A 22,401-nucleotide genomic window follows, 5' to 3' on the forward strand; every position below is an offset into this window, starting at 1 on the left:
AGGAGGCGGAGGCGGAGGCGGAGGCGGAGGACGGCGAGGCGGCGGCGACGTCGTCGGACGACGTTCCACCAGATAAGATGAAGACGGTGCCGTCGTCGGCCGTCGAGCGCGACCTCGCGACGGAGGTGAACTCGCGACGGACGTTCGCGATCATCTCCCACCCGGACGCGGGGAAGACGACGCTCACGGAGAAGCTCCTGTACTACGGCGGCGCGATCCAAGAGGCTGGCGCGGTGCGCGCGCGACGCGGCGCGAAGGCGGCGACGTCGGATTGGATGGAGATGGAAAAGCAGAGAGGCGCGTTCTGTTCCTCGCGCCGGTCCCCGTACGACCGCGTTCGCGTCGTGAACTTCATTCCTTGAGGACTTTCTCTCCCAGCGTTCGTTTCTCTCCGCGCGCCCCTCGGTTTGAATCCCGACGCACCGCGACGCCTTTCAACTCCGCTTCTGACGTCTTTCGACTCCACCCCGACGTCGCTTCGATGGATGGACCCTCGACCCTCAGGAATCTCGATATCGTCCACCGCGCTGTCGTTCGAGTACGACGGCTTCACGCTGAACCTTCTCGACACCCCCGGGCACGCGGACTTCAGCGAGGACACGTACCGAACCGTCAGCGCCGCGGACAACGCGGTCATGCTCGTCGACGCCGCGAAAGGTTTGGAGCCGCAGACGCGCAAGCTGTTCGAGGTGTGCCGCCTCAACGGCTTGCCCATCTTCACCTTCTGCAACAAGCTCGACCGCCCGTCGCTCGAGCCGCTCGAGCTCCTGGACCAGATCGAGCGCGAGTTCGACCTGCCCACGTACGCGGTGAACTGGCCGATCGGCAGCGGGGACGCGTTCAAGGGCGTGTATCATCGACCGACGCGGGAGGTGCATCTCTTCGACGCGGCGGTGACGAAGGAGTCGCGCGCGAAGAAGGGAGAGGATAAGTCCACGAAGGGCCTCTCCGTGCTCCCCGTCGGCGACGCGACGCTGACGGAGAGGATAGGCGAGGAGTTGCACGCGCAGCTGATGGAGGACATCGAGCTCCTGGACGAGCTCGGGAGCGACTTGGACCTCGACGCCGTGCACGCGGGGTCGCTCACGCCCGTATTTTTCGGATCGGGGATGAACAATTTCGGCGTGCAGCTCTTCCTCGACACGTTCTTAGGGTACTCGGTCCGACCGCGCGGGAGAGAGACGAGCGACGGCGTGATCGGCCCGACCGACGACGCGTTCACCGGGTTCGTGTTCAAGCTCCAGGCGAACATGGACCCGCGGCACAGGGACAAGGTGGCGTTCGTTCGCGTCGTCAGCGGTAAGTTTGAACGCGGCATGAAGGTGACCAACGCGCGGACGAAGAAAGCCGTCGCGCTGTCGCGGCCGTCGCAGCTGTTCGGGCAGGATAAGACCGTGCTCGAGTGCGGGTACGCCGGCGACGTCATCGGTTTAAACAACCCCGGGAGTTTCGCGATCGGCGACACGCTGTACACGGGAAAGCGACGGGTGCTGCCGCCCATTCCGACGTTTTCCCCCGAGCTCTTCGCGTACTTGCGAAACGCGGACACGGGAAAGTACAAGCAGTTTCAGAAGGGCGTCGCGGAGCTCTTGGGCGAGGGCGCGGTGCAGGTGATGTACTCTCGAGACTCGCTGAAGCAGGACCCCATACTCGCGGCGGTCGGTCAGCTGCAGTTTGAGGTGGTGCAGGCGCGCATGGCGCAGGAGTACGGCGTCGAGACGACGCTGGACATGCTACCGTTCAACGTCGCGCGGTGGGTGGAGGGCGGGTGGGACGCCGTGGACGCCGCGGGGAGGATATTCAACGCGCAGTGCGTGAAGGACGTGTGGGGCGCGCCCGTGCTTCTGTTTAAGAACGCGTGGAACGTGGACCAGCTCGTCGCCGACACGCCGGAGATCGGGACGCTGTCGCCGTTTTCGAAACCTCCGGCGGCGGATTAAGACGACCCACGTCGTAGTCTATTTGCTCATCATGCGGTTGGAAGAATATAAAAGTTGATACATTACATGACTAGTCATCACGACTGCTCGAGGAGGCGCGCGAGCGCTCGTCAAGTCATATTTTAGTCAACTCTGCTGAATAAAAAACCGAGGGTTCCCAAACCGTCGTTTCGTGCGGATCGTCGATCGACGCGTCCGCGACGCGGCGCTTAGCGCATGATGACCGCGCCCGGCTGCGACATCATCACGCCGCCCATCATGCCCTGCTGCGGAGGTTCCAGGCGCTTCTTCAGGTCGAGGTACTCCTGCCCGACCGCGCAGGAGTAGCAGCACAGGTGCGTGCAGCAGTCGCCGCAGCAGCCGCCCGCGATGTTGTACTTCGCGCGGTGATTCCCGCGGCCGCTCATGCCGCAGATCGCGTAGAGCGGCCGCGCGTAGCACCCGATCGCGTAGCAGATGCACTCGCCGTTGCAGCCTTCCATCGGGCCGATGAAGCGCGCGTCGCGGCGCATGTTCGCGTTCGAGCCGTGGACGCAGCACGGGAGGAAGCACGACGCCATGCACAGGCCGCAGTCGGACTGGCACTCGCACAGCGACGCCTTCCAGAAGCCCAGCCCGGCGTTCTGCATCATCACCATCGCGGGCTGCTGCATCACCGGCTGCGCCATCACCGGCTGCGGTTGCGCGTAGCCGTACGTCGGCGCCGGCGCTTGCCCGGGAGGGGGGGGGTAGTACGGCTTCGCCATCGTCGCGCGCGGGCCGACGAAGAGGCCGCGGGGGTGCGAATTGTGAATTCTGGCGACGCGTCACGTCGGCGGTCGCGGTCGGAAATTAATATCCTGCCTCCGCGGCCTCTCGTTTGGCTTCGGTCATTCGTATGGCGCACAGTCAGAAAGTACTTTTCGGCGGTACGAGTACGCGTCGCATCCGCTCCCAACTCATCAGCTCGCGGCGAGTCGCGACTCGCGAGACAGACCGACCCGCGACGACGCGCGGTCGCGCGCGCGGCGACACCGACACTTCCGCGCGTCGCCGCGCACCACCCCAACGCGCGATTGAGCGACCGCCGCGGGACGATGCCCGCCGCGCGAGCGCCGAGCGCGACGCGGTAGCGACGGACCGACGTCGCGTGAGGAGGAGAAGGAACACGTCATCCATCGCGCGCGCGCCGTGCCGACCCGACCTCTCCTCCGCGTCGTCCTCGCCGCCGCCGCGCGACTGACTCGACTCGACGATGGATCCGCACGCGGTCCTCGGCGTCGCCAGAGGCGCGTCGGACGAGGAGATCAAGGCGGCGTACCGCGCCGCGGCGATGCGATGGCACCCCGATCGCAACGCGTCGATGGACGCCGCCGCCGCGAGCGTCGCGGAGGAGCGGTTCAAGCGCGTCAGCGACGCGTACGAACGGTTGAGCGGCGGTAACGGTCACGGCGCGGGGGTCGGCGGCGCGTCGTCGAGATACCAGAACCACGGTCGCGGACAGACCGGGCGGCGCGAGAGCGGGCGCTACTACGGCGGCGCGGACGACCCGTTTGGTTTTCGCGCGAGAGAGCACGTCACGGGGGACACGCGGCGACGCGTCGATCGCAATCTTCGCGTCCTGTACGTCTCGCTCGCGTTTGTAGGGATGGCGATATACCTCGCGCCGACCGCGCCGAGCCCGGCGGAGATGTCCAGAGCGCGGCGGCGAAGGGAGGCGTCCACGCGCAAGAGAGAGGCGTCGCGGTTTTCGTCGTCGTCGTCGTCGTCGTCGACGTCGTCGTCGACCGTCGTGGACAAGGCGACGAACCGGCTCGCGCTCGGGTCGCCGCTCTTCGCCGCGGGGGCATCGTCTTATCGCGACCGGTACCTGGGCGAGAGCGAACTCCGCGCGTCGTTGCGCGGCGGCGGCGAGGAGGGGCCGGAGTGGGCGAGCGGCGGGTACGCCGGGCGCGGGATACGCCGCAGGGTGCTGCCGTATCACGCGCGCGGTCGCGGGCGAATGCGATCGCGCCACGTGGAAGATGTGCGCGCCGACGCGCGCGCCGCCGACGCGAACGACGACGACGACGGCGAGGCGCACGACGAGATCTCGATGCGGTGCGCGAGGTGCGGGCACGAGCTCCCGCTCGTTCGGAGGTGCCCCGTGTGCGGCGCGCCGACGACGCGTCCGGACAGCGTCGTCGTCGCGACCAGGGCGCCGACGGGGGTGCCGACGGGGGTGCCGGCGAGGGTGCCGATCGCGGACGCGCAGGACACGGGGTCGAACGTCGGGAGGGGGCGCGAGCGCACGAGAGCCGCGGCGGCGGCGGCGGCGGCGGCGGCGGCGGCGGCGGCGGCGACGGCGGAACCTCCGAAACCCGCGGAACCGGACTGACGAGGAAAAAACGAAGAGGACGGACGTCGTACGACTCCACCGGACCACGAAAACGATTAGCGAACGTAGCGGCGGCTTCTCAAGCGTAGCGGACGATAGGCACACACTTCTTCGCGCGCGCGTCCACGGCGCGCGTCTCGTCGTCGCCGTCGTCCCCGCGCGGACTTCCCCGGCGTCGTCTCCCGCGAACCCGCACGCGAGATCGATAGACTAATCAGATCGGTAAAGCGCAAAAGTCGTTAGGGATCCATCCGCGTCACGGCGAAAAACATCAGACGGATCGATCCGATGGACGTCGACGACGCGGCGATGAACGCGGAGGCGCGGCGTCTCGAGGACGAGAAGGCGCGCGCCGACGCCGCCGCCGCCGCGGACGCGGAGGCTGAGTTCCGAGCGCTCCAGAGACGGCGCGAGGCGGAGATCGAGGCCGCGCACGCCGAGCGCGAGAAGCGCGCGCGCGAGCTCGAGGAGACGAGGAGGAAAAAGCTCAAGCCGGGGAATCGCGACGCGTGCTCGCTGCCGTACGTCGACGGGACGGACCCGCTGTACCGCGCGGCGAGCAACGGCGATATCGCCGCGGTGAAGCGCGTGCTGAAGGCGATGAAAACAAAGCGCGAGCGATGGGTCGCGGCCAACTCGCGGAACGAGGACGCGGACGATCAGTCCGCGCTGCACGTCGCCGCGAGCCGAGGTGCGTTCTCCTTACACTGGTCCCCGTACGACCGCGTCGGCGCGGTGAACGCCGTTCCTTAAGGACTTTTCCCGGTGTTTCTCTCCGCCCAGGGTCCCTCGCTCACAATCCCCGCCTTCGACGCCTTTCAATTCCCAAGTCTGACGCCTTTGAACTCCACCCCGACGATCGCTCGTATGCAACGACCCCGAGGCTACCTGCTGATGACGCGAGAGCTCCTGGACGCGGGCGCGGAGCTGCTGCCGGACGAGAAGGGACGCACGCCGCTGCACCTCGCGGCGGCGAACGACGACGAGCCGCTCGTGAAGCTCCTCCTGAAGCGCGCGAAGAGGAAGTGGGACGCGAAGACGGCGTTCACGACGGGCGGATATTCTCGCCCCGCGGCGCCCGTGCACCTGTGCAAAAAGCCAAACCTTCGAAAGCTGCTCGAGTTTCGAGGGTGCGGCGACGACGACGGCGGCCAGACGCGGATCAAGGTCGAGGGCGACGGGCGCGGGGTGGAGATCACGACGTCGATGAAGATCGCCGCGGGCGTCGCCGCGTTCGTCGTCGCGCTGTACGTCAGGGCGCGGCGGCAGATCGAGGAAGGCTATGCGCGGCCGACGAAGTACGTGCGGTGAGTAGGAGAAGAGAGAGCGCTGTAAACATCGTCGCGCGTCGATCGTCGATGTCGACACGAACACTTCGACGTGGTGTACTCCGCCGCGACACCGCGCCACCTCGCTCGCCTCGACTCGACTCGACCCGCGCTTCGGTTCAGTTGTGCCGCTTCATCGACGATAGATTACTCAGGAGCGTCACGACGCCGTGGCACGTCGCGTCCACGCCCTTCTCCAACCGCGCCCTCATCCCCGTCGGCCGCAGGTGCGGCGCGTCCAGCGCGTCCATCACCGCGGCGACCCTGAATCCGGTCTCCTCGTCGTCCGTCTCCTCCGCCGTGATGGCCGCGCGCGCGGCGTCGCACGCGCGCCAGCGCGCGGCGCCCGCGACCGCCTCGCATCGAACGCACGTCTCGTAGTCGGAGAGCAGCGCGCGCAGCGCGGCGCCCTCGACGGCGTCGTCCGCGCGCACGTGCGGTCTCGCCGCCGCGGACAGGCGCCACGCGGCGTCTTCGCGCGCGACGTCGTCGATCGTGCGCGGCGGCGGCGAGGGCGAGGGCATCGCGCCGGGGGACGTCGTCGTCGCGTCGGCGCCCGTCGCGTCGACTCGCGGCGGATCGGGCTGATCCGCGGGCTGGGACGAGGACGACGACGGCGACGAGACGTACGACTCCGTCGACGCCGCGTCGCTCATGAACCGCGGGAGGAAGGACGACGCGCGCTCGCGTCCGCGGCGGGGAGGTGGGCGGCGTCCCCGCGACTGACGACGCGGAGGAGACGACGCGCCAGTGATAAGTAAACCAGACGGTTCGACGGTGCGGTGAACAGTAAACAGAAGTGTCGGCTGCTACAGTACGGTCGCGCGTCGCCCGTCAACCCTCCAGCAACTCCGCCCCCGACGACCGCAGCGCGTCGTGTCCCTCGAACCACACCCCGCTCGGGTCGTCGAGCAGAGCGTCGAACCCGAGCTCGCGCCACGCGAGGTCGAAGCCGCCGACGTCGCCGCCGCCGCCGCCGCCGTCCGCGGGACTCCTCCACTCGGCGCCTTCGGTCGGCTTAGGGTCGAGGGTCCGTGCCAGCGAACGTCGGGGTGGAGTTCAAAGGCGTCAGAAGCGGAGTTGAAAGGCGTCGAGGTGTGTCGGGATTGAACGCGAGGGGTGGGCGGAGAGATGCGACCGCCGGGAGAGAAAGCCCTTAAGGATCGGCGTTCACCGCGCCGACGCGGTCGTACGGGGACCAGCGTGAGGAAATCGCACCTTACATGTCACGGCGACGACCTCGCCGTTCAACGCGAACCGCAGCGCCGCGGCGTGGAGGTACGCGCGATCCTCGCTCGCGGCGGCGTCTTTCCCCGCGTACGCGGCGTCGCCTGCGGGCGGAGAGGAAGCGCGGGGACGGGAGGTGAGCGGCGCGGCGCGGCGAGCTCTCCGGCGCGCCGCCGAGAGAACTACTGTAACTCTCCGACCGGACGCGAAAACCAACTTTATAGACGAAAACCAGAATGAAGAGTCCGCGTCGCACCCAACACGGGCGACCCCAACGACTTCGCCGCGACGCGGAGCTGGTGCGTCTTCCCCGTGAGCGGCCGGAACACGATCAGCCGCAGCGGGCGCTTGGATTCGCCGTGACCGACGATGCCGCGGCCGACGAACTGAGGGTCATTCCATACGAGCGATTGTCGTGGTGGAGTTCATAGGCGTCAGGTGGAGTTGAAAGGCGCCGAGGACGGGGATTGAAAGCGAGGTGTGGGCGGAGAGAAACGCCGGGAAAAGTCCTTAAGGATCGGCGTTCACCACGCCAACGCGGTCGTATGGGAACCAGTGTATAGAACGCACCCGAGTCTCCGCCGCCGCCGCCGCGCCGCCGCCGCCGCGGCGCTCGTCCCTGGTGAGCTTCCACGTCCCCCGCCGCGACCTCGCCATGACCCCGCGCACGGTACCCATCTTCTTCGACGGTCGCCGCGCGCTCAGCGCGACGTAGTACTTGTGCACCCTCCTGCTCGCGAACGCGGCGCCGAGCGCGGCGGCGACGTCCGGACGCTTAGGGCCGTTCCATACAAAAAAAGTTCATCGGTCAGTTGAAAGGGACCCACGCGATCAAATGTTGAAACGGAGCGATGGGTGAAACACGTTTGTATAGAACTAACGCACCTTCGCGAAGAGAAGCGCGCCGCTCGTGACCTTGTCCAGTCGATGGACGCTGTGCAGCGGCCCGTCGTAGTCGCTCCCGCGCAGCGTCCCGGACGCTTGGAGCTGACGTATCCTCGCGAGGACCCCCGGGCGGCGCGTCGCGAGGTCGTCGCCGTGGAACGACGCGCCCGCGGGCTTGTGCACGCAGAGCACATCATCGTTCTCGAAGACGACGAACGGATCGGCGACGACGACGGCGTCGGCGTCGGCGTCGTCGACGACGCTCGGCGACGTCGGGGGCGACGCGCGCGCGCGGATGTGATCGCGGCGATGACGCGCGCGGCGCGACGGCGCGGCGAGAGGCGAGGCGCGCGCCGCGGCCGCGAGAGCGGCCATGCGCGGACTGCGACGACGATGTTACCGAGAGCGCTGACGAGAGCTTTCGCTTTCGTTCGGGAAAAGTCGTCGATGTCGCGTACGTGTACGAGACCACAAACTGATGAATGTTACCAACTGCTCATACGAGCGGAGTACGGCCGTGTCCGAACGAGAATCCACGTGTGCGGGCGTTCATCGAATGGATAGACCGCCGAGCTCTCGCCAAAGGTCGCGCGCGCGCTCCCGCGACCCCGTCTCGAAACTCGCGGTCTCGACCACACGCCGCGCCGAACGGACCGCGCGCGCGATGATGCGCGCGGCGGCGTGGACGACGGCGCCGACGCCGACGCCCGCGGCGGGCGTCCGTCCGTTCGCGCGCGCGCGAAAAACAACGACGAGAGCGCTGCCGCTCATCCAAGCCGCGCACCGTCAGCATCATCGTCGTCGTCGTCCTCCTCCTCCTCTCTCGGACGAGCCGCGCGCGCGTCGGCGACGCGCGTCCGCGACGACGCGCGCCGTGACGACGCGCGAGGACGAAGCCGCGACGGCGACGGCCGACGACGACGACGGCGGCGACGCCGCGGACGCGGCGTCCTCCTCGCCCGTCGAGCGCGATGAAAACGACATCGAGTGCATCGCGTGGGGCGCGGGCGCCTACGACCCCGGCCTCGACGAGAGCCTCCTCTCGGAATCGCGCTGCGACCTCACTACCGCGGTCAAGTTCCGACGCGACGCGGAGTGGCGCGAGTACCAGAGCCCTTCGCGGTACTTCCAGCAGCTGACGACCATCAACGGCAGCGTCGTCGCGCGTCGCGTCGCGGCGCCGGCGATCGCCGTCGCGGCGTGGGCCGCCGCGGTCGCGTTCGCGGTCAAATCCGGGCTCGCGTGGACCGCGGGGATGACAGCGGCGGCGGCGACCGCGACGCCGTTCTTGTCCGTCGTCGGCGGCGCGGTGTCGCTGCTCATCGGGTTTCGAACGAACGCGGCGTACGGACGGTTCTGCGACGCCGCGGACTCCTTCGCCGACGTTCTCGGGAGCGTTCGGAATCTGTCGCGGAAGCTCGCGGTGTGGTGCCCGGAGGCGGACCGCGCGCGCATGGCCGCGCTCGTCGCCGCGCTGCCTTGGGCGGTGAAAGCGCGAGGGCAGGGCGTGGAGGGGTCCGCGGACGCGACGATGCGGTTGCGGAGGATTCTCACGCCGACGGGGCAGTTTGAATCGATCGAACCGACGGGCAACGTCCCCGCGCAGGCGCGTTCTCCTTACACTGGTTCCCATACGACCGCGTCGGCGTGGTGAACGCCGTTTCTTAAGGACTTTTGCCGTCGTCTCTCTCCGCCCACCCCCACCTTTCAATCCCCGTCCCCGACGCCTTTCAACGCCAACTGACGCCTTTCAACCGCGCAGCTCATGACGGCCATCACGCGCGGCCTCGACGCAATGAACGAACGCAAGGTGGAGCTCATATATCAGCTTCTGATGGACAACGACCTCACGGCGCTGCACGCGCAGGTGGCGAAGACGGACCGGCTCGCGTCGACGCCGACGCCGGTGTCGTACACGCGGCACATCTCGCGGAGTCTCATGCTGTGGCTCCTCGCGTTGCCCGCGTCCGTCGCGACGGTCGCGACGCCGACGCCGACGCTCGTCGCCGCGTTGACCGCGTTCGTCGCGTGGGTGCGTTCTATCTTACACTGGTTCCCATACGACCGCGTCGGCGTGGTGAACGCCGATCCTTAAGGACTTTATCTCCCGGCGATTCTCTCCGCCCACACCTCGCTTTCAATCCCCGACCGCGATACCTTTCAACTCCGCTTCTGACGCCTTTGAACCTCAGTTGCTGCTCGGTATCGACGACATAGGGATGCAGTTGGAGCAGCCGTACACGGTGATGGCGTTGGCGCAGTTTTGCGACGAGGTGGAGCGAGAGGTGACGGAGGAGATCAACGGGAGCGACTGGACGCCGCGCGTGGAGACGCCTCGGGACGAGATGCTCGTGAGCGAGTATCTGAACCCGGCGTGGCAGGACGAGGAGAATAGGAAAGCGCTTCGCGCGATCGAGAAGTCGGCGGCGTGAAGTCGACCGACCGCGGGGATATGGGCGGAGAGACGCGCCGGGAAGTAAAGTCCTCGAGGGACGGCGTTCACCGCGCGAACGCGGTCGTATGGGGACCAGTGTACAGCACCGCCCGCGCGGGCGGTCGCGGCGAGTCGGATCCATCCGTCGCATTCATAAAAATAGTATAGCCATCACAAAGGTGACTCAGCGCGGCAGTCGCGAGTTTTCCGCGAGCGCGCAGTGCGAAGACGTCGCGCGTGGTCGTGTCGGTCAGTGATCTAACAGCGCGACGAGCTTCTTCGTGATCCTCGCCTCGAGCTCCTCCACGGCGTCGTCGAACGATCGATCGAACGCGCGCGGGTCGACGTTTTCTTTTCCCTCCTCCTCCTCCTCCTCCGCGCGGCCCTCGCTCGCCCTCGTCGCCCTCGCGCCGCCGCCGGGCGGGGAGTACCGCGGCCACCCGTCGTCGTCGCGCTCGTCCCCGGACCCGTCCTCCGCGGCGGACGCGTCGCCGTCGCCGTCGCCGTCGCCGTCGCTCGACGACGACGACGACGCGTCGTCGTCGTCGTCCGTGAGCCTCCCCTCCGCCACCGCCGCCGCCGTCGACGCGACGAGCCACGCGTCCAGCCGATCGTCGGTCGTCGTCGCCGTCGCCGCCGCCGCCGCGCGCTCCTCGCGCCGCTCCACGCGCTCCACCTCGCGCCGCACGGCCCCGCCCTCCTTCCCGCCGCCCTTCGCGCCCTTCGCGCCCTTCGCGGTCGCCGTGGAAACCGCGGGCAGCTCCACGCCGACGCTCTCCAACAGCGCGCGCAGCGCGGCCGTCTCCTTCTCGAGGCTCGCGCATCGCGCGTTCGCGTCGTCTCTCTCGCGTCGCAGCGTCCGCGCGTGGACCGCGAGCTCGCCGACGTCCACGATCGCGGTCTCCGGGGCGCCGTCGTCGTCGCGGCCGGGTAGCGCGGCGGTCACGGCGGCGTCCGCGGGGTCGCGCGGCGGCGGCATCGCGCCGAACGCGTCCAGGTCCGCGAGGCAGGCTACCTTGGTTCGCGTCGCATCGCGCGCGGGACGATGATGTCGCGACCCCGGCTGCGACGCGGCCGCGCCGGGGTATCGCCGCGGTTTCGACGCGCTGTCGTCCACGAACGACTCCGCGCGGTGCTTCGCCGCGCGGAACTGCTCGAGCTGCGCGCGGGATCGACGACGGGTTCGCGGGCGGATCGAGGGACAGGTGAGATTTGGAATTTCGAAGCGGAGCATCAGGAGGGGCGGACGACGACGACGGCGCGGCCGCGCGACGACGACGACGACGACGACGACGACGCGACGCGCTCGCGCGGACGGACCTTCTTCAGCCCGACGTCGCGCATCGCGGCGTGCGCGGAGCTCGGGGTCTCCATCGCGCGCGGTCGCGGCGCGGAGTGCGCGCGAGCGGACCACGACGACTGAGCCGACGCCCGGCCGAGCGGAACAACGGTCGTCCCTTCCGCCAGCTCTCGAGAGCGCCGCGCGCCATTGATCGATCGCGCGCCATGCCGCGCCACGCCTTCGTCCTCGCGCTGTGCGCGCTCCTCGCCGTGGCGACGGCGCCGTCGTTCGCGTCCGCGAACGCGTGCGAGGAATGGTGCGCGCGAGTCCCCCTCCGACGCGCTCGCCCGTCCCCATCCCGCGCGCGACTCGAACCCGCTCGAATAAGAACAGAGTGAATGATTCTCGATTCCGTTCCCTCCTCCTCCTCCTCCTCCGTCCCCAGGACCGCGTGGGAGGACTCGGAGGTCAAGAGCCAGGCGTGGGAGCACATCGCGCACGGGAACGTCGAGCTCGTGCTGCGTTCGATCGCGGAGGAGCCGTGCTTCGCGAAGATGCGCGCGAGGGACGGGCGAGGCCCGCTGCACTGGGCGCACGAGTTTCACGAGCGGCGACTCATCGACGCGCTGCTCGCCGCGGGCGCGGACGCGGAGGCGACGGACGCGACGGGGCTGACGCCCGCGCGGATGCCGCGCGCGCCGCCGATCACATACACCGCGCCGGAGGACGCGGAGGACGAGATCGACTACGGCGACGACGACGACGACGACGACGACGACGACGACGACGACGAGGCGTGGAGCCCCCCTCGGCACGACGAGATGTGAAAGACTGAAAAGACTCAAAGAATAAATCACGATGCCGGCGTGACGTCATCACACGCGCTCGCACCCCGCGCGCGCGATGGCGCAGATCACGACGCGCCTCGTCGCCGTCGCGACGACCGCGTCGTCGCCGTCGCCGCCGACGCGTAATCTCCGCGCGGCGTCCCCGCGCTCGTCCTCGACGACGACGAAGACGACGACGTCCCCTCGCGAGTACTGCGGTCTCTCGTCGAACCCATCGCGCCTCCGTCCTCTCCGCCGCCGTCGCCGCGTCGCCGCGACGCCCTTCGCGCTCTTCGGCGTCGGCGCCGCGTCGAAGACCGCGCCGCCGTCCTCCTCGGAGATCGTTCCCGGGCAGGGCGCGGGGTCGCCGAAGTGGCCGGAGATCTACGACGCGATCGCGTCGGACGCGCTCCGCGTGCGGACGATCGAAGCGTCGGATCTCCGCTCGTTCCTGGCGTCGCGCGAGGGCGCGCGCGCGACGCTCGTCGACGTGCGCCAGGCCATCGAGCACGACGAGTGGCGGCTCGCGGGCTCGATCAACGTCCCGTACGCGATCCCCGATCCGTTCTGGCCGCGCAGGGTCGTGGGGTACGCCATCTCGATCAAGGGCGGGCTGAAAGGCGCGTTCTATACACTGGTCCCCATACGACCGCGTCGGCGTGGTGAACGCCGTTCCTTAAGGACTTTGCCCGGCGCATCTCTCCGCCCAGGGTCCCTCGCTTTAGATCCCCGCCCTCGACGCCTTTCAACTCCCAAGTCTGACGCCTTTCAACTCCACCCCGATATCATCGCTTCGTACGGAACGGCCCAAAGTTCGCAACCCGCGGTTCGTCGAGGACGTCGACGACGCCGTGTGCGGCGGCGACGCGAACCGTCGCGGCGATAAGAAAGCGTGTGTCGTCCTCATCGACACCAAGGGCGGCGACCTGACCAGAGGCCCGATACGCGAGGGCAGCGGCACGCTCGACGCGTCCGACGCCAGCTGTCTTCGCGCGGCGTACGAGCTGCGGCAAGCCGGGTACGCGGACGTGCGACACGTCCGCGGCGGGCTCCCTGGCGCGATCGAGGACGGCGAATTGCGTTGGGAGAGCGAAACGTGGGGGGACTTTCTTAGGTGGCTGGATACGTGGAACCCGGACCAGCGGCGGTTGCTGATGTACTCGCGGCTGCTGCCGGATCCGACGAATCTTCCGGGGGTCGTCGGCCAGCTGGCGGTGTTTACGACGATAGGGCTGGCGTACTACGACGTCGGCGGGATCGGGACGTGGGCGGCGGCGAACGTCCCGGCGGCGTGCAGCTTCCTCCCGGTGTGCTCGTGACGACGCGATCGACCGCGGACGCGATGCGTTCCCGTGGAGGGTATTAAGTATTGAAAACCGATGATTAGATCAGACGAGCCGCTTCCTCCGTCCCGTCGCCTTCTCTTCTCTCCCCTCAAGCCCCTCTCCCCGAGTCAATCGCTCGCTTCTCATCAGTCATCCTTCTTCTCCGGCATCTCCACCGGCACCAACACGGGCTCGTACTTCTTCTCCTCCTCCCAGATCGTCTGCGCCAACATCGTCAGGCTCGACAACGCGCGCTGCGTCGTCGTCGCGGGCGCGGGGAACGGCAGACGCACGTCCAGCACCTTCCCGTTCCCGCTCCCGCCGCTCAAGGCCCCGCTCGTGATGACGCGCACGTCGAACCCGAGCGAGTCGACCCACAGCATCCGCGCCTCCGCGGGCTCGGCCTCGTCGGGGAGGCTCGCGCGCGCGAAGTTGACGACGTCTTCGTACCGGTCGTTGTTCATCGCGTCCACGATGGACGCCGCGTGCGCGCTGAGGGTCGTTCCATCATTCAAAGCGACGTCGGGGTGGAGTTGAAAGGCGTCAGAAGCGGAGTTGAAAGGCGCCGAGGTGTGTCGGGATTGAAAGCGAGGGACCCTGGGCGGAGAGATGCGACGGGAAAAGTCCTTAAGGATCGGCGTTCACCACGCCGACGCGGTCGTACGGGGACCAGTGTAAACGTGAACGCGCCTGAGCGGATCCGCGACGGCGTCCGCGAACGCGGCGGCGTCCACCACCTCCGCGCGCTTGTCGCTCCCGAGGCCGCCGACGTAGAAGACGCGGTCGACGACGAACGCGTAGTAGTCGTCGTTCCTCTGCATCGCGTCCACGCCGACGTTCTCGCCGTGGACGCGGTCGTACCGAATCGCCGCCTTCTCCGCGTCCTCCGCGTCGAGCTTCTCGAGCTTCCCGATGAGCGTCGCGCGGCTCAGCACCCCGGGCGGCTGCGTCGCCGGCTGCACGTACAGCGAGCACCGCGGATCGGACGCGATGTTCTTCGTGTGCATCGCGTCCGCGCGCATGCGGAGAACGACGCCGCCGTCCTCGTCGACGACGTAGGAGGCGAACGTGCCGAGCGCGACGCCGTCGTCGCACGTGGTGGAGATGGTGCCCGTGTTGGCGAGGTGCACGAGCGTCTTGGCGCAGTCCGCGGAGGAGGGGCGGAGGGCGTTCGTCGCCGCCTCGATCGCGGCGGTCTCGGACGCGGTCGCGGTGGTCGCGGTCGCGGAGGCGCGCGCGGAGGACGCGCCGCCGCGGCACCTTGAGGGCGGCGCGACGGACTGATGATGGTGATGATGATGTCTGGTCGCGCCGCTCCTTCGCGTCTTGACGGTTCCGTTGGAAAGACGCGCGGGCGCGGACGTCAGCGCCGGCGTCGCGGCGGCGCACATCGCGGACGACATGGCGGTGATCGTGGAGACGTGCGTGGACGGTCCGATCGGGGGGGGGACGCGCCGCGAAGAGTGCGAGGCGCGAGCGCGTCGCGACGACGACGCGCAATCGGAAACAGTCGTTTTATCCACTCGCTGGGATATTCGAGATCTTCGGACGCCAGCCAGTCGCAGTCACGCGCGATCGCGGGGGGGCGGGGAGGCGGGGGACCGACGCGGCGCGCGCGGACGCGATCGAGACGACGACGACGACGACGCGTTCGCGGATGTCGCGGTTTACGTACGCGACGCCCGCTCGCGGGCGTCGCCTCACATCACAACCGCAGAGCTAAGAACACCACCCCGCCTCTCGCCGACCGATCCGCGGCCGCCGCGAAGAGAGAGACTCTACTCATTCCATCTCCCTCACTTCTTGCCCTTGTTCTTTCGGTTGCGCTCCTTGATCTCGCGGAGCGCGGCCTCGCGCGCGGCGGCGCGGACCTCCGGCTTCTCCGCGCGCTTCTTCGTGATCAACTGCGAACGTTGGGCGGGGGACGGGAGGGGGATCGTCAGGGAGCCGCGGCGGCGCGAGGACGGCGACGAAAGATTTCTTCTCTCTCTTCACGGAGGGAGCGACCCGTTCCGTTCGCGCGGCGTGGGAAAAAAAACCCGCGTGCGTGAACGTCGCTCGCGGCGAGGGCGCGGGTCGAATCGCACCTCGAGGTTCGCGCTGACGAGGGAGCGGTTTTGGAGCCTGACGCTGCGCTTCTTCTTGCGCGCGGCGTCCACCACGGCGTCCTGCGAGCGCGCGCGACGAGGGAGGGAGGGGGGAGGACGTCAGCGATGGTTCGCGGAAACCCTAAAAAAAGCTCATCTCGCGCGAACGAAACACGCGACGGGGGATCCGGAGTCGACGACGCGACGTCGCGTCGCCGCCGCCAATCCGCCCCGACGCGTCGTCTGCACATCGCGAGGGCGTTCACGCCGCGCACCTTCTTGTGCGCCTTGCGGTACTGCGTCGTCCACGCGAGCTTCGCGGGCCTGAGGCGAAGGTTAAACAGCCGCTTGCACTTCGCGCTGAGGAACAGGTACGTCTGCGAGTCGATCTTCGTCAGGCGCATCCCGTGCCCGGGGTAGATCTTGAGGCCGCTGAAGCGGCACACCTCCGTCTTGAGAACCATCTCTCTCTACTTCTCCGCGTCCACTGCGTGCCGGTACGTGGCTACGCGCGCGTATCAAGAGGGACGTCGAGCGAGACGCTCGCGGGTTTTGAGCGAAAACGAAATGCCTCGCGGTCGGACGAGTTCGAGCTGGAGCTGACCCGCGTCGCGATTCACGAAGGGTCAAATTGAGCGAGAAAATCGACTTCACCCCACGACGACCTTTCAACTGAGATCGATTCACCGGAGACGACACAGCAGAAATGCAGCAGTCTCCGAGAGCTCGCGCGCCTCGACGCTCGGGTCACTCCGCGCGTCGCGCGCGATGGCGTGCTCGTCGAGCGTCCTCGCGTCGGCGCCGGCGCCGCCGCGCGCGTCGTCGTCGCGGCGTCCCCGCGCCGTCGCCGCCCGCGCGTCTTCGTCTTCGTCGTCGGCGTCGGCGGCGGCGGCGTCGGCGGCCGCGCTCGTGCTGTACACGAAGCCCGGATGCTGCCTGTGCGACGGCCTGAGGGAGACGCTCGAGGTCGTGATGCGCGGCGACAGCGGCGTCGCCGTGAGCCCCGAGCTGGCGTCGCTGGGAGGCGGCGTGGAGACGCGCGACGTGTCCACGAACGACGCGTGGGCGGCGCGGCACGCGATGGAGGTGCCCGTGCTCGCGCTGTCGTTCCGCGCGGAGGGGGAGGGGGATGGGGAGGAGGAGGAGGAGGAGGAGGTGGAACTTCCGAGGCCGTCGCCGCGGCTCGCGCCCGCGCGGCTCGCCATCAGGCTGAGCGCGGACGTCGCGAGGGCGATGAAGAAGAAGGGCGGCGGCGCGACGAGCGCGTCGTCGGGGACGGACGACGAGGAGAAGAAGAAGCCGGGCGGGGGATGGGCCGTCGTCAGCGAGCGGCCGTTCTAGCGACGATGATGACTCATCACACGTAGCGAAGCCGTGATGTCTTGTCACCTCGATCGAAGTCGTCACTCCCCGACGCGCGCGCCGTCCCTCTCACACGATGCGATTCGCGAAGGCGATGCCGCTCGCGCTCGGCGCCGCCGCGCTCGGGCGCTTCTTCGCGACCGCGCGAGCGCGCGCCGCCCGCGCCGCGGCGACGCCGCCGACGCCTCCCAAGGTGCGACGCGATCCTCGCGCGCTGCGCTGTTCTTTCTCTTCTCTCCCTCGCTCCTCGCTCCGCCCCGCCCGCCCGACCCCTCCTTCTCACGCGCGTCGACGCCCCCCAACCGCTCCTTCTCACGCGCGAAACCGCTCGCAGGCGAAGCGCGTCCCGCACAAGGTCCTCTTCGGCGCGGTCGACGGCGAGAACCGCGGGACGAACCCGATGCGCCCGCCCATCGAGCGAGACGACGACCTGTTCTGGCTCCGAGACGACGACCGCAAAGATCCAGAGATCTTGCGGCACCTCGAGGACGAGAACGCGCACACGGAGGCGCACCTCGCGCACCTGAAGCCGCTGACGAAGCGTATCTACGACGAGATCGTGCGGAGCGTCCAGGAGAGCGACGACGACCTGTCGTTCCCGTGGGGCGAGCGCTTCGAGTACTTCGTGAGGACGCTCAAGGGGAAGGCGTACCCGATCGTGTGCCGCCGGCGGCGAGGGGGCGAAGAGCGAGAGCGAGAGCGAGAGGAGGTCGTGCTCGACGTGAACGAGGTCGCGAAGACGCTGAAGTACTGCTCGCTGGGCGCGTTCAAGGTGAACGACGCGCACGACGTGCTCGCGTACAGCGTAGACGCGAACGGGTACGAGACGTACGAGATTCGCTTCAAAGACTTGAACACCGGCGAGCATCTCCCGGACGTCATTCGCGGCGCCGCCGGGGGCGTGTCCTGGGGCCACGCGGACGGAGAGGTGTACTACAGCACGCAGGACGAGTCGCACCGATCGAACAAGGTGTGGCGGCACGCGATGGGCACGGCGCAGAGCGAGGACGATTGCGTCTTCGTCGAGGACGACGAACTCTTCAGGTGCGTTCGCGTAGTATACAAACGTACTGTATTTCACCCATCGCCCGGTTTCAACACTTGATCGCGTGGGTCCCTTTCAACTGACCGATGAACTGTTTTTGTATGGAATGGCTCTTCAGCGTCGGCTTCGGTCGGACCTCCGACGGGAGCCACATGCTGATAGAATCCGAGTCGCAGGAGACGAGCGAGACGCGCGTCGTGGACTTGAGGTCGAAGCCCGCGGGGGAGGCGACGCTGATGCAGCCGCGGAGGCTCGGGCATCGGTACTACCCCGACCGACGGGGCGACCGGTGGTTCGTCCTCACGAACCGAGACGGGCGGATCAACTTCGACCTCGCGTGCGCGCCTCTGAACGCGCCGGGGGAAGAGCACTGGCGCGCGGTCGGGACCCACCCGGGCGCGGGCGATGCGTTCGAGTGGCGCGAGGGACGGACGCTCGAGACCGTGCGCGCGTTTCGCGACTTTCTCGTGTTGGAGGGGAGAGAGGACGGCTTCAGCGCGATGTGGGTGTTGCGGTTGCTCCCGGACGACAAGATTCATCAGGGGGAAGACGGAACGTCAACCGACGCGCGGGGGGAAGACGGAACGTCGATCGACGCGTCGTCCGCCCCGGGTCCGGTCGCGGCGATCGCGTCGTGGACCAAGACGGAGTGGCCGTCCGAGAACTGCTGCGTGTACGCCGCGGTGGCGTCCGCGTCGCTGCCGTGCGTCTCCGCCAATCAAAATTTCGACGCGTCGCGTCTGTTCGTCGCGTATCAATCGCTCACGACGCCGAAGACGGTGTACGCGTACGACGTGGCGAGCGGCGCGAGAGAGGTGGTCATGACGACGCCGGTGCGCGGGTACGACCAGAACAAGTACGTCACGACGCGCGTGGAGGTGAGCGTCCGCGACGGCACGAGAGTCCCGGTGTCCATCGCGTATCGAAAAGATTTGCGGAAAAAAAACGGGCCGATGCTCCTCGGCGGCTACGGATCGTACGGCGTCAGCAACGACCCGAGCTTCGCGCGCGAGGACGTCCCGCTCATGGACCGCGGCGTGGTCATCGCCATCGCGCACGTGCGAGGCGGCGGCGAGATGGGACGGTACTGGTACGAGAAGGAAGGGAAGTACCTGAAGAAGAAGAACACGTTTCACGATTTCGTCGACGTCGCGGAGCACCTCGTGACGACGGGATGGACGTCCGCCGCGACGTTGGGCATCACGGGGCGAAGCGCGGGCGGTCTGCTCGTCGGCGCCGCGCTGAACATGCGCCCGGAGTTGTTCAGGTGCGCGGTCGCGGCGGTGCCGTTCGTGGACGTCATGGTGTCCATGTGCGATTCTTCCATCCCGCTCACGACGGGGGAGTGGGAAGAGTGGGGGAACCCGAACGAGGAGAAGTATCACGCGTACATGGAGAGCTACTCGCCGATGGAGAACATCAGGAGAGGGAAGAAGCCGGAAGTTTTGGTCACGTCCGGGCTGTTCGACCCCAGGGTGGCGTACTGGGAGGGCGCGAAGTACGCGGCGCGGATGCGCGACGCCGCGACGAACGGCGCGTTCGGCGACGGCGATTGCGAAGGCGAAGGCGAAGGCGGAGAAGCGCCGAGTCGGATACTGCTCAAGACGGACATGGACGCGGGGCACTTCAGCGCGACGGACCGGTACAAGCGGTTCAAGGAGAGGGCGTACGAGCACGCGTTCGTGCTTGATAGCTTGGGGTTATCGGGCGCGAAGCCCGCGTGGGCGAAGCGATGACTGGACGAGCGCGCGTACCGTAGACGACGTAGTCGCTTTGTTGTCTATTTTAATCTCGTCGCCTCTCGTCGATCGATTCGATTCATCGTCCGCTCCTAAACCACCCGAACCACCCTCTCCGCTCCGGCTCCGGCTTCTTCCTCACCGGCGCGGGAAGGTCTAAGAACAGGTATGGCTCCTCCGGCTCCTCCCCCGGCTTCGACGTCACGCACCGGTACGCCACCCTGAACGCCGCCGGGACGGTGATGAGCCGGTTCCCCGTGAAGAGCGCTTCGACGACGTCCTCGACGCGATCGTTGCATCGATGCGGCCTCGCCTCGTTCCTCGTGTCCAGCAGGATCTCGCCCTGATGCGCGCGGTACGGCGACCGCGCCGCCGCGCCGCCGCGCTCGCCGCCCTTCTTCTTACCGCCCTTCTCGCCGCCGTCGGGGCTGAACCGCCGCCTCAGCTCGTCCTCGCGCTCCTTCGTCATCGGGACGTCGCCGCCGAGCGGATTCGGGCTCGCGCGCGGCCCCGGCGGCGCCGCGGGCCCGGCGTCCGGCGTCGCCGTGGACATCCGGTTGCCCATCTCGCGAGGGGGGCGAGGGAGGTCGCGACGCGCGCGATCGCGGCGGCGCGAGACGCGATGGCGCGCGCCGGCGCGTCGAGGAGTGATGGGGCGGCGTCGCGACGGCAATCGCGCACTTCCTGGAATTTTCTGTTCATCGCTCGAGGCGCGCGCGAGCGCGCGTGCCGTCATTATTGAGTGACACGCCACGCGTCGCCGGCGACCATGACGAGGCCCCGCCTCGTCGCGCCGCTCGTCGCGCTCGCGATGGCGCTCGCGCCGCTGATCGCCGAGGCGGCGTGGCTCGACGACGCGCTCGGCGGGCTGACGCGCGGGGGAACCGGCGAGAGCGCGCCGTCGACGAGCGACGACGCGACGATAATTCTTCAGAATGATGACGCGAAAATGACGTCGTCGTCGTCGACCGCGTCGTCGTCGTCTTCGTCGTCGTCCCTCGCGCGGCTCCTCCTGAACCTCCTCCTCCGCGTCGCGTCGCGCCTCGACTCCGTCGTCGTCGCCGCGTGCGTCACCTACGTCGCGCTCGCGATCGCGCGCCGCCGGCACGCGCGCGCGATGCGCCAGGCGAGATCCGCCATGACGCACCTCCGCGAGCGCGACGCGACGTGCGCGTCCGTCGAGCGCGGGATGATGGACTGGATGAACCACGCGCTGCGGCACCAGTGGCGCAGCGTCATCGCGGACGTCGTCGACGCGCGCGCGAGGGAGACGATGGAGGAGGCGCTGCGCGAGGACGCGCGAGCCGCGAGCCGCGGCGTCGTGCGCGAGGCGTCAGTCGCGGAGTGTTCGCTGGGCGTCGTCCCGCCGACGCTGCGCCTCTACGCCGCGCGGTCGTCGCCGTCGTCCAACCACATCCAGTTCGAGTTCGACCTGGAGTGGCAGACGGTGCAGTCGCAGATCGTGGTGCGCGCGGTCGTGCAGCCCGCGAAGTTCGTGCCAGCTGTGCGCGTCCCCGTGAGAGTCACCGACCTCGCGATCGAGGGGCGGGTGCTGATCGGATTCAGGCGCGTTCGTTCGCGTTCACACTGGTCCCCATACGACCGCGTTCGCGAAGTGATCGCCGTTCCTTGAGGACTTGTCACTCTCTCGGCGCATCTCTCCGCGCACCCCTCGCGTTCGATCCCTCCCGACGCGCCTCGACGCCTTTCGACTCCGCCCCTGACGCCTTTGAACTCCGCCCGACCCTCAGGCTCGTCGACCGCGCGCCGGGGGTGGGCGGCGTCGAGGTGTCGTTCGTCGGCCGCCCGAACGTGAGCGTGCAGGTGGCGCCGTGCGGGATCGCGCTCGGGGACGTCCCGGGCGTGCACGAGTTCATCCGCGGGAAGATCGCGGACGCGTTGAAGGAAAAATACGTCGAGCCGCGGCGGTTTTACAAAGACGTGGAGAGGGCGTTCTTGGAGTCGGGGAGGGACGCGGCGATCGCGAGCGCGACGGGGGCGGGCGGCGCGCTCGTCGTCGACGTCGTCTCCGCGCGCGGGCTCGCGGCGCCGGGCGGCGGAAGCGGAAGCGGAGGGGGGTGTTCGCCGTACGTGGAGGTGACGTTCGGCGGCGCGACGCGAAGGACGCCGACGCGGGCCAACACGACGTCGCCCGAGTTTAATCACCGCGTCGCGTTTCCGCTGATGCACGCGGTGGCGCCGCCGCCGCACGACGAGCCGCGTCTATCGCGCGGCGGCGGCGGCGGCGGGTTCGGGTCGCCGTTCGCGTCGCAGAGAGGGATGTTCGAGGAGGAGGCGGCGGAGGAGGAGGCGTCGCGCGACCGCGGCGGCGAGACGACGACGCTCACCGTGCGCGTCATGGACTGGAGCCCGCTGAGCGCGCCGCGGGAGATCGGCGCGGCGACGTACGCCGTGGACGTCGCGTCGTTCGACCGCGGCGCGGCGGCGCGCGCGGGAGAGGACGACGGCGGGGTCACGCGCGCGCGGGAAGTCGAGCTGCCGCTGCGGCGGACGCGCGGCGGCGGCGGCGGCGGCGGCGGGATCGTCAAGCTGTTCATCGGGCG

At 68.6% G+C, this 22,401-nt stretch overlaps 16 protein-coding genes across 16 annotated transcripts; 9 read left to right on the forward strand and 7 right to left on the reverse strand.

Annotated features, from left to right (window-relative positions):
- Positions 1-77: 77 nt before the first annotated feature.
- Positions 78-1,940, forward strand: MICPUCDRAFT_45670 (uncharacterized protein; the record flags this gene model as incomplete). Its single annotated transcript, XM_003059773.1, has 2 exons — positions 78-335; positions 540-1,940. The coding sequence occupies 2 exons, from the start codon at positions 78-80 to the stop codon at positions 1,938-1,940; spliced, it is 1,659 nt and encodes a 552-aa protein (XP_003059819.1).
- A 37-nt stretch (positions 1,941-1,977) lies between these two features.
- On the reverse strand, positions 1,978-2,686 carry MICPUCDRAFT_59531 (uncharacterized protein; the record flags this gene model as incomplete). Its single annotated transcript, XM_003060062.1, has 1 exon — positions 1,978-2,686. The coding sequence occupies one exon, from the start codon at positions 2,684-2,686 to the stop codon at positions 2,150-2,152; it is 537 nt and encodes a 178-aa protein (XP_003060108.1). The 3' UTR covers positions 1,978-2,149.
- A 488-nt stretch (positions 2,687-3,174) lies between these two features.
- Positions 3,175-3,354, forward strand: MICPUCDRAFT_18794 (uncharacterized protein; the record flags this gene model as incomplete). Its single annotated transcript, XM_003059774.1, has 1 exon — positions 3,175-3,354. A coding segment is annotated over one exon (180 nt), but the record flags the coding sequence as incomplete, so codon positions are not given.
- A 1,068-nt stretch (positions 3,355-4,422) lies between these two features.
- MICPUCDRAFT_47727 (uncharacterized protein) lies at positions 4,423-5,668 on the forward strand. The gene is made up of 2 exons (XM_003059775.1): positions 4,423-4,987; positions 5,180-5,668. The coding sequence occupies exons 1-2, from the start codon at positions 4,585-4,587 to the stop codon at positions 5,605-5,607; spliced, it is 831 nt and encodes a 276-aa protein (XP_003059821.1). The 5' UTR covers positions 4,423-4,584; the 3' UTR covers positions 5,608-5,668.
- A 75-nt stretch (positions 5,669-5,743) lies between these two features.
- MICPUCDRAFT_59534 (uncharacterized protein) lies at positions 5,744-6,280 on the reverse strand (the record flags this gene model as incomplete). Its single annotated transcript, XM_003060063.1, has 1 exon — positions 5,744-6,280. The coding sequence occupies one exon, from the start codon at positions 6,278-6,280 to the stop codon at positions 5,744-5,746; it is 537 nt and encodes a 178-aa protein (XP_003060109.1).
- Positions 6,281-6,458: 178 nt separating this feature from the next.
- MICPUCDRAFT_59535 (uncharacterized protein) lies at positions 6,459-8,111 on the reverse strand (the record flags this gene model as incomplete). Its single annotated transcript, XM_003060064.1, has 5 exons — positions 6,459-6,641; positions 6,843-6,955; positions 7,108-7,237; positions 7,422-7,625; positions 7,737-8,111. 5 exons carry the CDS (start codon positions 8,109-8,111, stop codon positions 6,459-6,461), a joined length of 1,005 nt encoding a protein of 334 aa, XP_003060110.1.
- A 181-nt stretch (positions 8,112-8,292) lies between these two features.
- Positions 8,293-9,390, forward strand: MICPUCDRAFT_59536 (uncharacterized protein; the record flags this gene model as incomplete). Its single annotated transcript, XM_003059776.1, has 1 exon — positions 8,293-9,390. One exon carries the CDS (start codon positions 8,293-8,295, stop codon positions 9,388-9,390), a length of 1,098 nt encoding a protein of 365 aa, XP_003059822.1.
- Positions 9,391-9,501: 111 nt separating this feature from the next.
- MICPUCDRAFT_59537 (uncharacterized protein) lies at positions 9,502-10,168 on the forward strand (the record flags this gene model as incomplete). Its single annotated transcript, XM_003059777.1, has 2 exons — positions 9,502-9,768; positions 9,929-10,168. 2 exons carry the CDS (start codon positions 9,502-9,504, stop codon positions 10,166-10,168), a joined length of 507 nt encoding a protein of 168 aa, XP_003059823.1.
- A 252-nt stretch (positions 10,169-10,420) lies between these two features.
- Positions 10,421-11,149, reverse strand: MICPUCDRAFT_59538 (uncharacterized protein; the record flags this gene model as incomplete). Its single annotated transcript, XM_003060065.1, has 1 exon — positions 10,421-11,149. The coding sequence occupies one exon, from the start codon at positions 11,147-11,149 to the stop codon at positions 10,421-10,423; it is 729 nt and encodes a 242-aa protein (XP_003060111.1).
- Positions 11,150-11,676: 527 nt separating this feature from the next.
- MICPUCDRAFT_40620 (uncharacterized protein) lies at positions 11,677-12,279 on the forward strand (the record flags this gene model as incomplete). Its single annotated transcript, XM_003059778.1, has 2 exons — positions 11,677-11,768; positions 11,898-12,279. 2 exons carry the CDS (start codon positions 11,677-11,679, stop codon positions 12,277-12,279), a joined length of 474 nt encoding a protein of 157 aa, XP_003059824.1.
- Positions 12,280-12,355: 76 nt separating this feature from the next.
- Positions 12,356-13,598, forward strand: MICPUCDRAFT_59540 (uncharacterized protein; the record flags this gene model as incomplete). The annotated part of the gene is made up of 2 exons (XM_003059779.1): positions 12,356-12,916; positions 13,005-13,598. 2 exons carry the CDS (start codon positions 12,356-12,358, stop codon positions 13,596-13,598), a joined length of 1,155 nt encoding a protein of 384 aa, XP_003059825.1.
- A 647-nt stretch (positions 13,599-14,245) lies between these two features.
- MICPUCDRAFT_40621 (uncharacterized protein) lies at positions 14,246-15,007 on the reverse strand (the record flags this gene model as incomplete). The annotated part of the gene is made up of 1 exon (XM_003060066.1): positions 14,246-15,007. The coding sequence occupies one exon, from the start codon at positions 15,005-15,007 to the stop codon at positions 14,246-14,248; it is 762 nt and encodes a 253-aa protein (XP_003060112.1).
- Positions 15,008-15,273: 266 nt separating this feature from the next.
- MICPUCDRAFT_27633 (uncharacterized protein) lies at positions 15,274-16,207 on the reverse strand. The gene is made up of 3 exons (XM_003060067.1): positions 15,967-16,207; positions 15,692-15,772; positions 15,274-15,508 (listed from the first exon to the last, which is right to left on the reverse strand). Exons 1-3 carry the CDS (start codon positions 16,153-16,155, stop codon positions 15,401-15,403), a joined length of 378 nt encoding a protein of 125 aa, XP_003060113.1. The 5' UTR covers positions 16,156-16,207; the 3' UTR covers positions 15,274-15,400.
- A 252-nt stretch (positions 16,208-16,459) lies between these two features.
- On the forward strand, positions 16,460-17,032 carry MICPUCDRAFT_59544 (uncharacterized protein; the record flags this gene model as incomplete). The annotated part of the gene is made up of 1 exon (XM_003059780.1): positions 16,460-17,032. One exon carries the CDS (start codon positions 16,460-16,462, stop codon positions 17,030-17,032), a length of 573 nt encoding a protein of 190 aa, XP_003059826.1.
- Positions 17,033-17,147: 115 nt separating this feature from the next.
- On the forward strand, positions 17,148-19,898 carry MICPUCDRAFT_59545 (uncharacterized protein; the record flags this gene model as incomplete). Its single annotated transcript, XM_003059781.1, has 2 exons — positions 17,148-18,097; positions 18,217-19,898. 2 exons carry the CDS (start codon positions 17,148-17,150, stop codon positions 19,832-19,834), a joined length of 2,568 nt encoding a protein of 855 aa, XP_003059827.1. The 3' UTR covers positions 19,835-19,898.
- A 72-nt stretch (positions 19,899-19,970) lies between these two features.
- On the reverse strand, positions 19,971-20,153 carry MICPUCDRAFT_9636 (uncharacterized protein; the record flags this gene model as incomplete). Its single annotated transcript, XM_003060068.1, has 1 exon — positions 19,971-20,153. A coding segment is annotated over one exon (183 nt), but the record flags the coding sequence as incomplete, so codon positions are not given.
- Positions 20,154-22,401: the final 2,248 nt, after the last annotated feature.

Source organism: Micromonas pusilla, assembly GCF_000151265.4.
Source record: "Micromonas pusilla CCMP1545 genomic scaffold MICPUCscaffold_7, whole genome shotgun sequence".
Classification (NCBI taxonomy): Eukaryota; Viridiplantae; Chlorophyta; class Mamiellophyceae; order Mamiellales; family Mamiellaceae; genus Micromonas; species Micromonas pusilla.

What these genes read in the sequence shown, in the direction of transcription:
- MICPUCDRAFT_47727 (XM_003059775.1), top strand. Translation starts at nt 4,585, where the DNA reads ATGGACGTCGACGACGCGGCGATGAACGCGGAGGCGCGGCGTCTCGAG. An exon ending in GCACGTCGCCGCGAGCCGAG is followed by an intron (nt 4,988 to 5,179) that starts GTGCGTTCTCCT and finishes AACGACCCCGAG; the next exon opens with GCTACCTGCTGATGACGCGA.
- MICPUCDRAFT_27633 (XM_003060067.1), bottom strand. Translation starts at nt 16,155, where the DNA reads ATGGTTCTCAAGACGGAGGTGTGCCGCTTCAGCGGCCTCAAGATCTAC. An exon ending in ACCGCAAGGCGCACAAGAAG is followed by an intron (nt 15,773 to 15,966) that starts GTGCGCGGCGTG and finishes GCGCGCTCGCAG; the next exon opens with GACGCCGTGGTGGACGCCGC. An exon ending in TCGTCAGCGCGAACCTCGAG is followed by an intron (nt 15,509 to 15,691) that starts GTGCGATTCGAC and finishes CAACGTTCGCAG; the next exon opens with TTGATCACGAAGAAGCGCGC.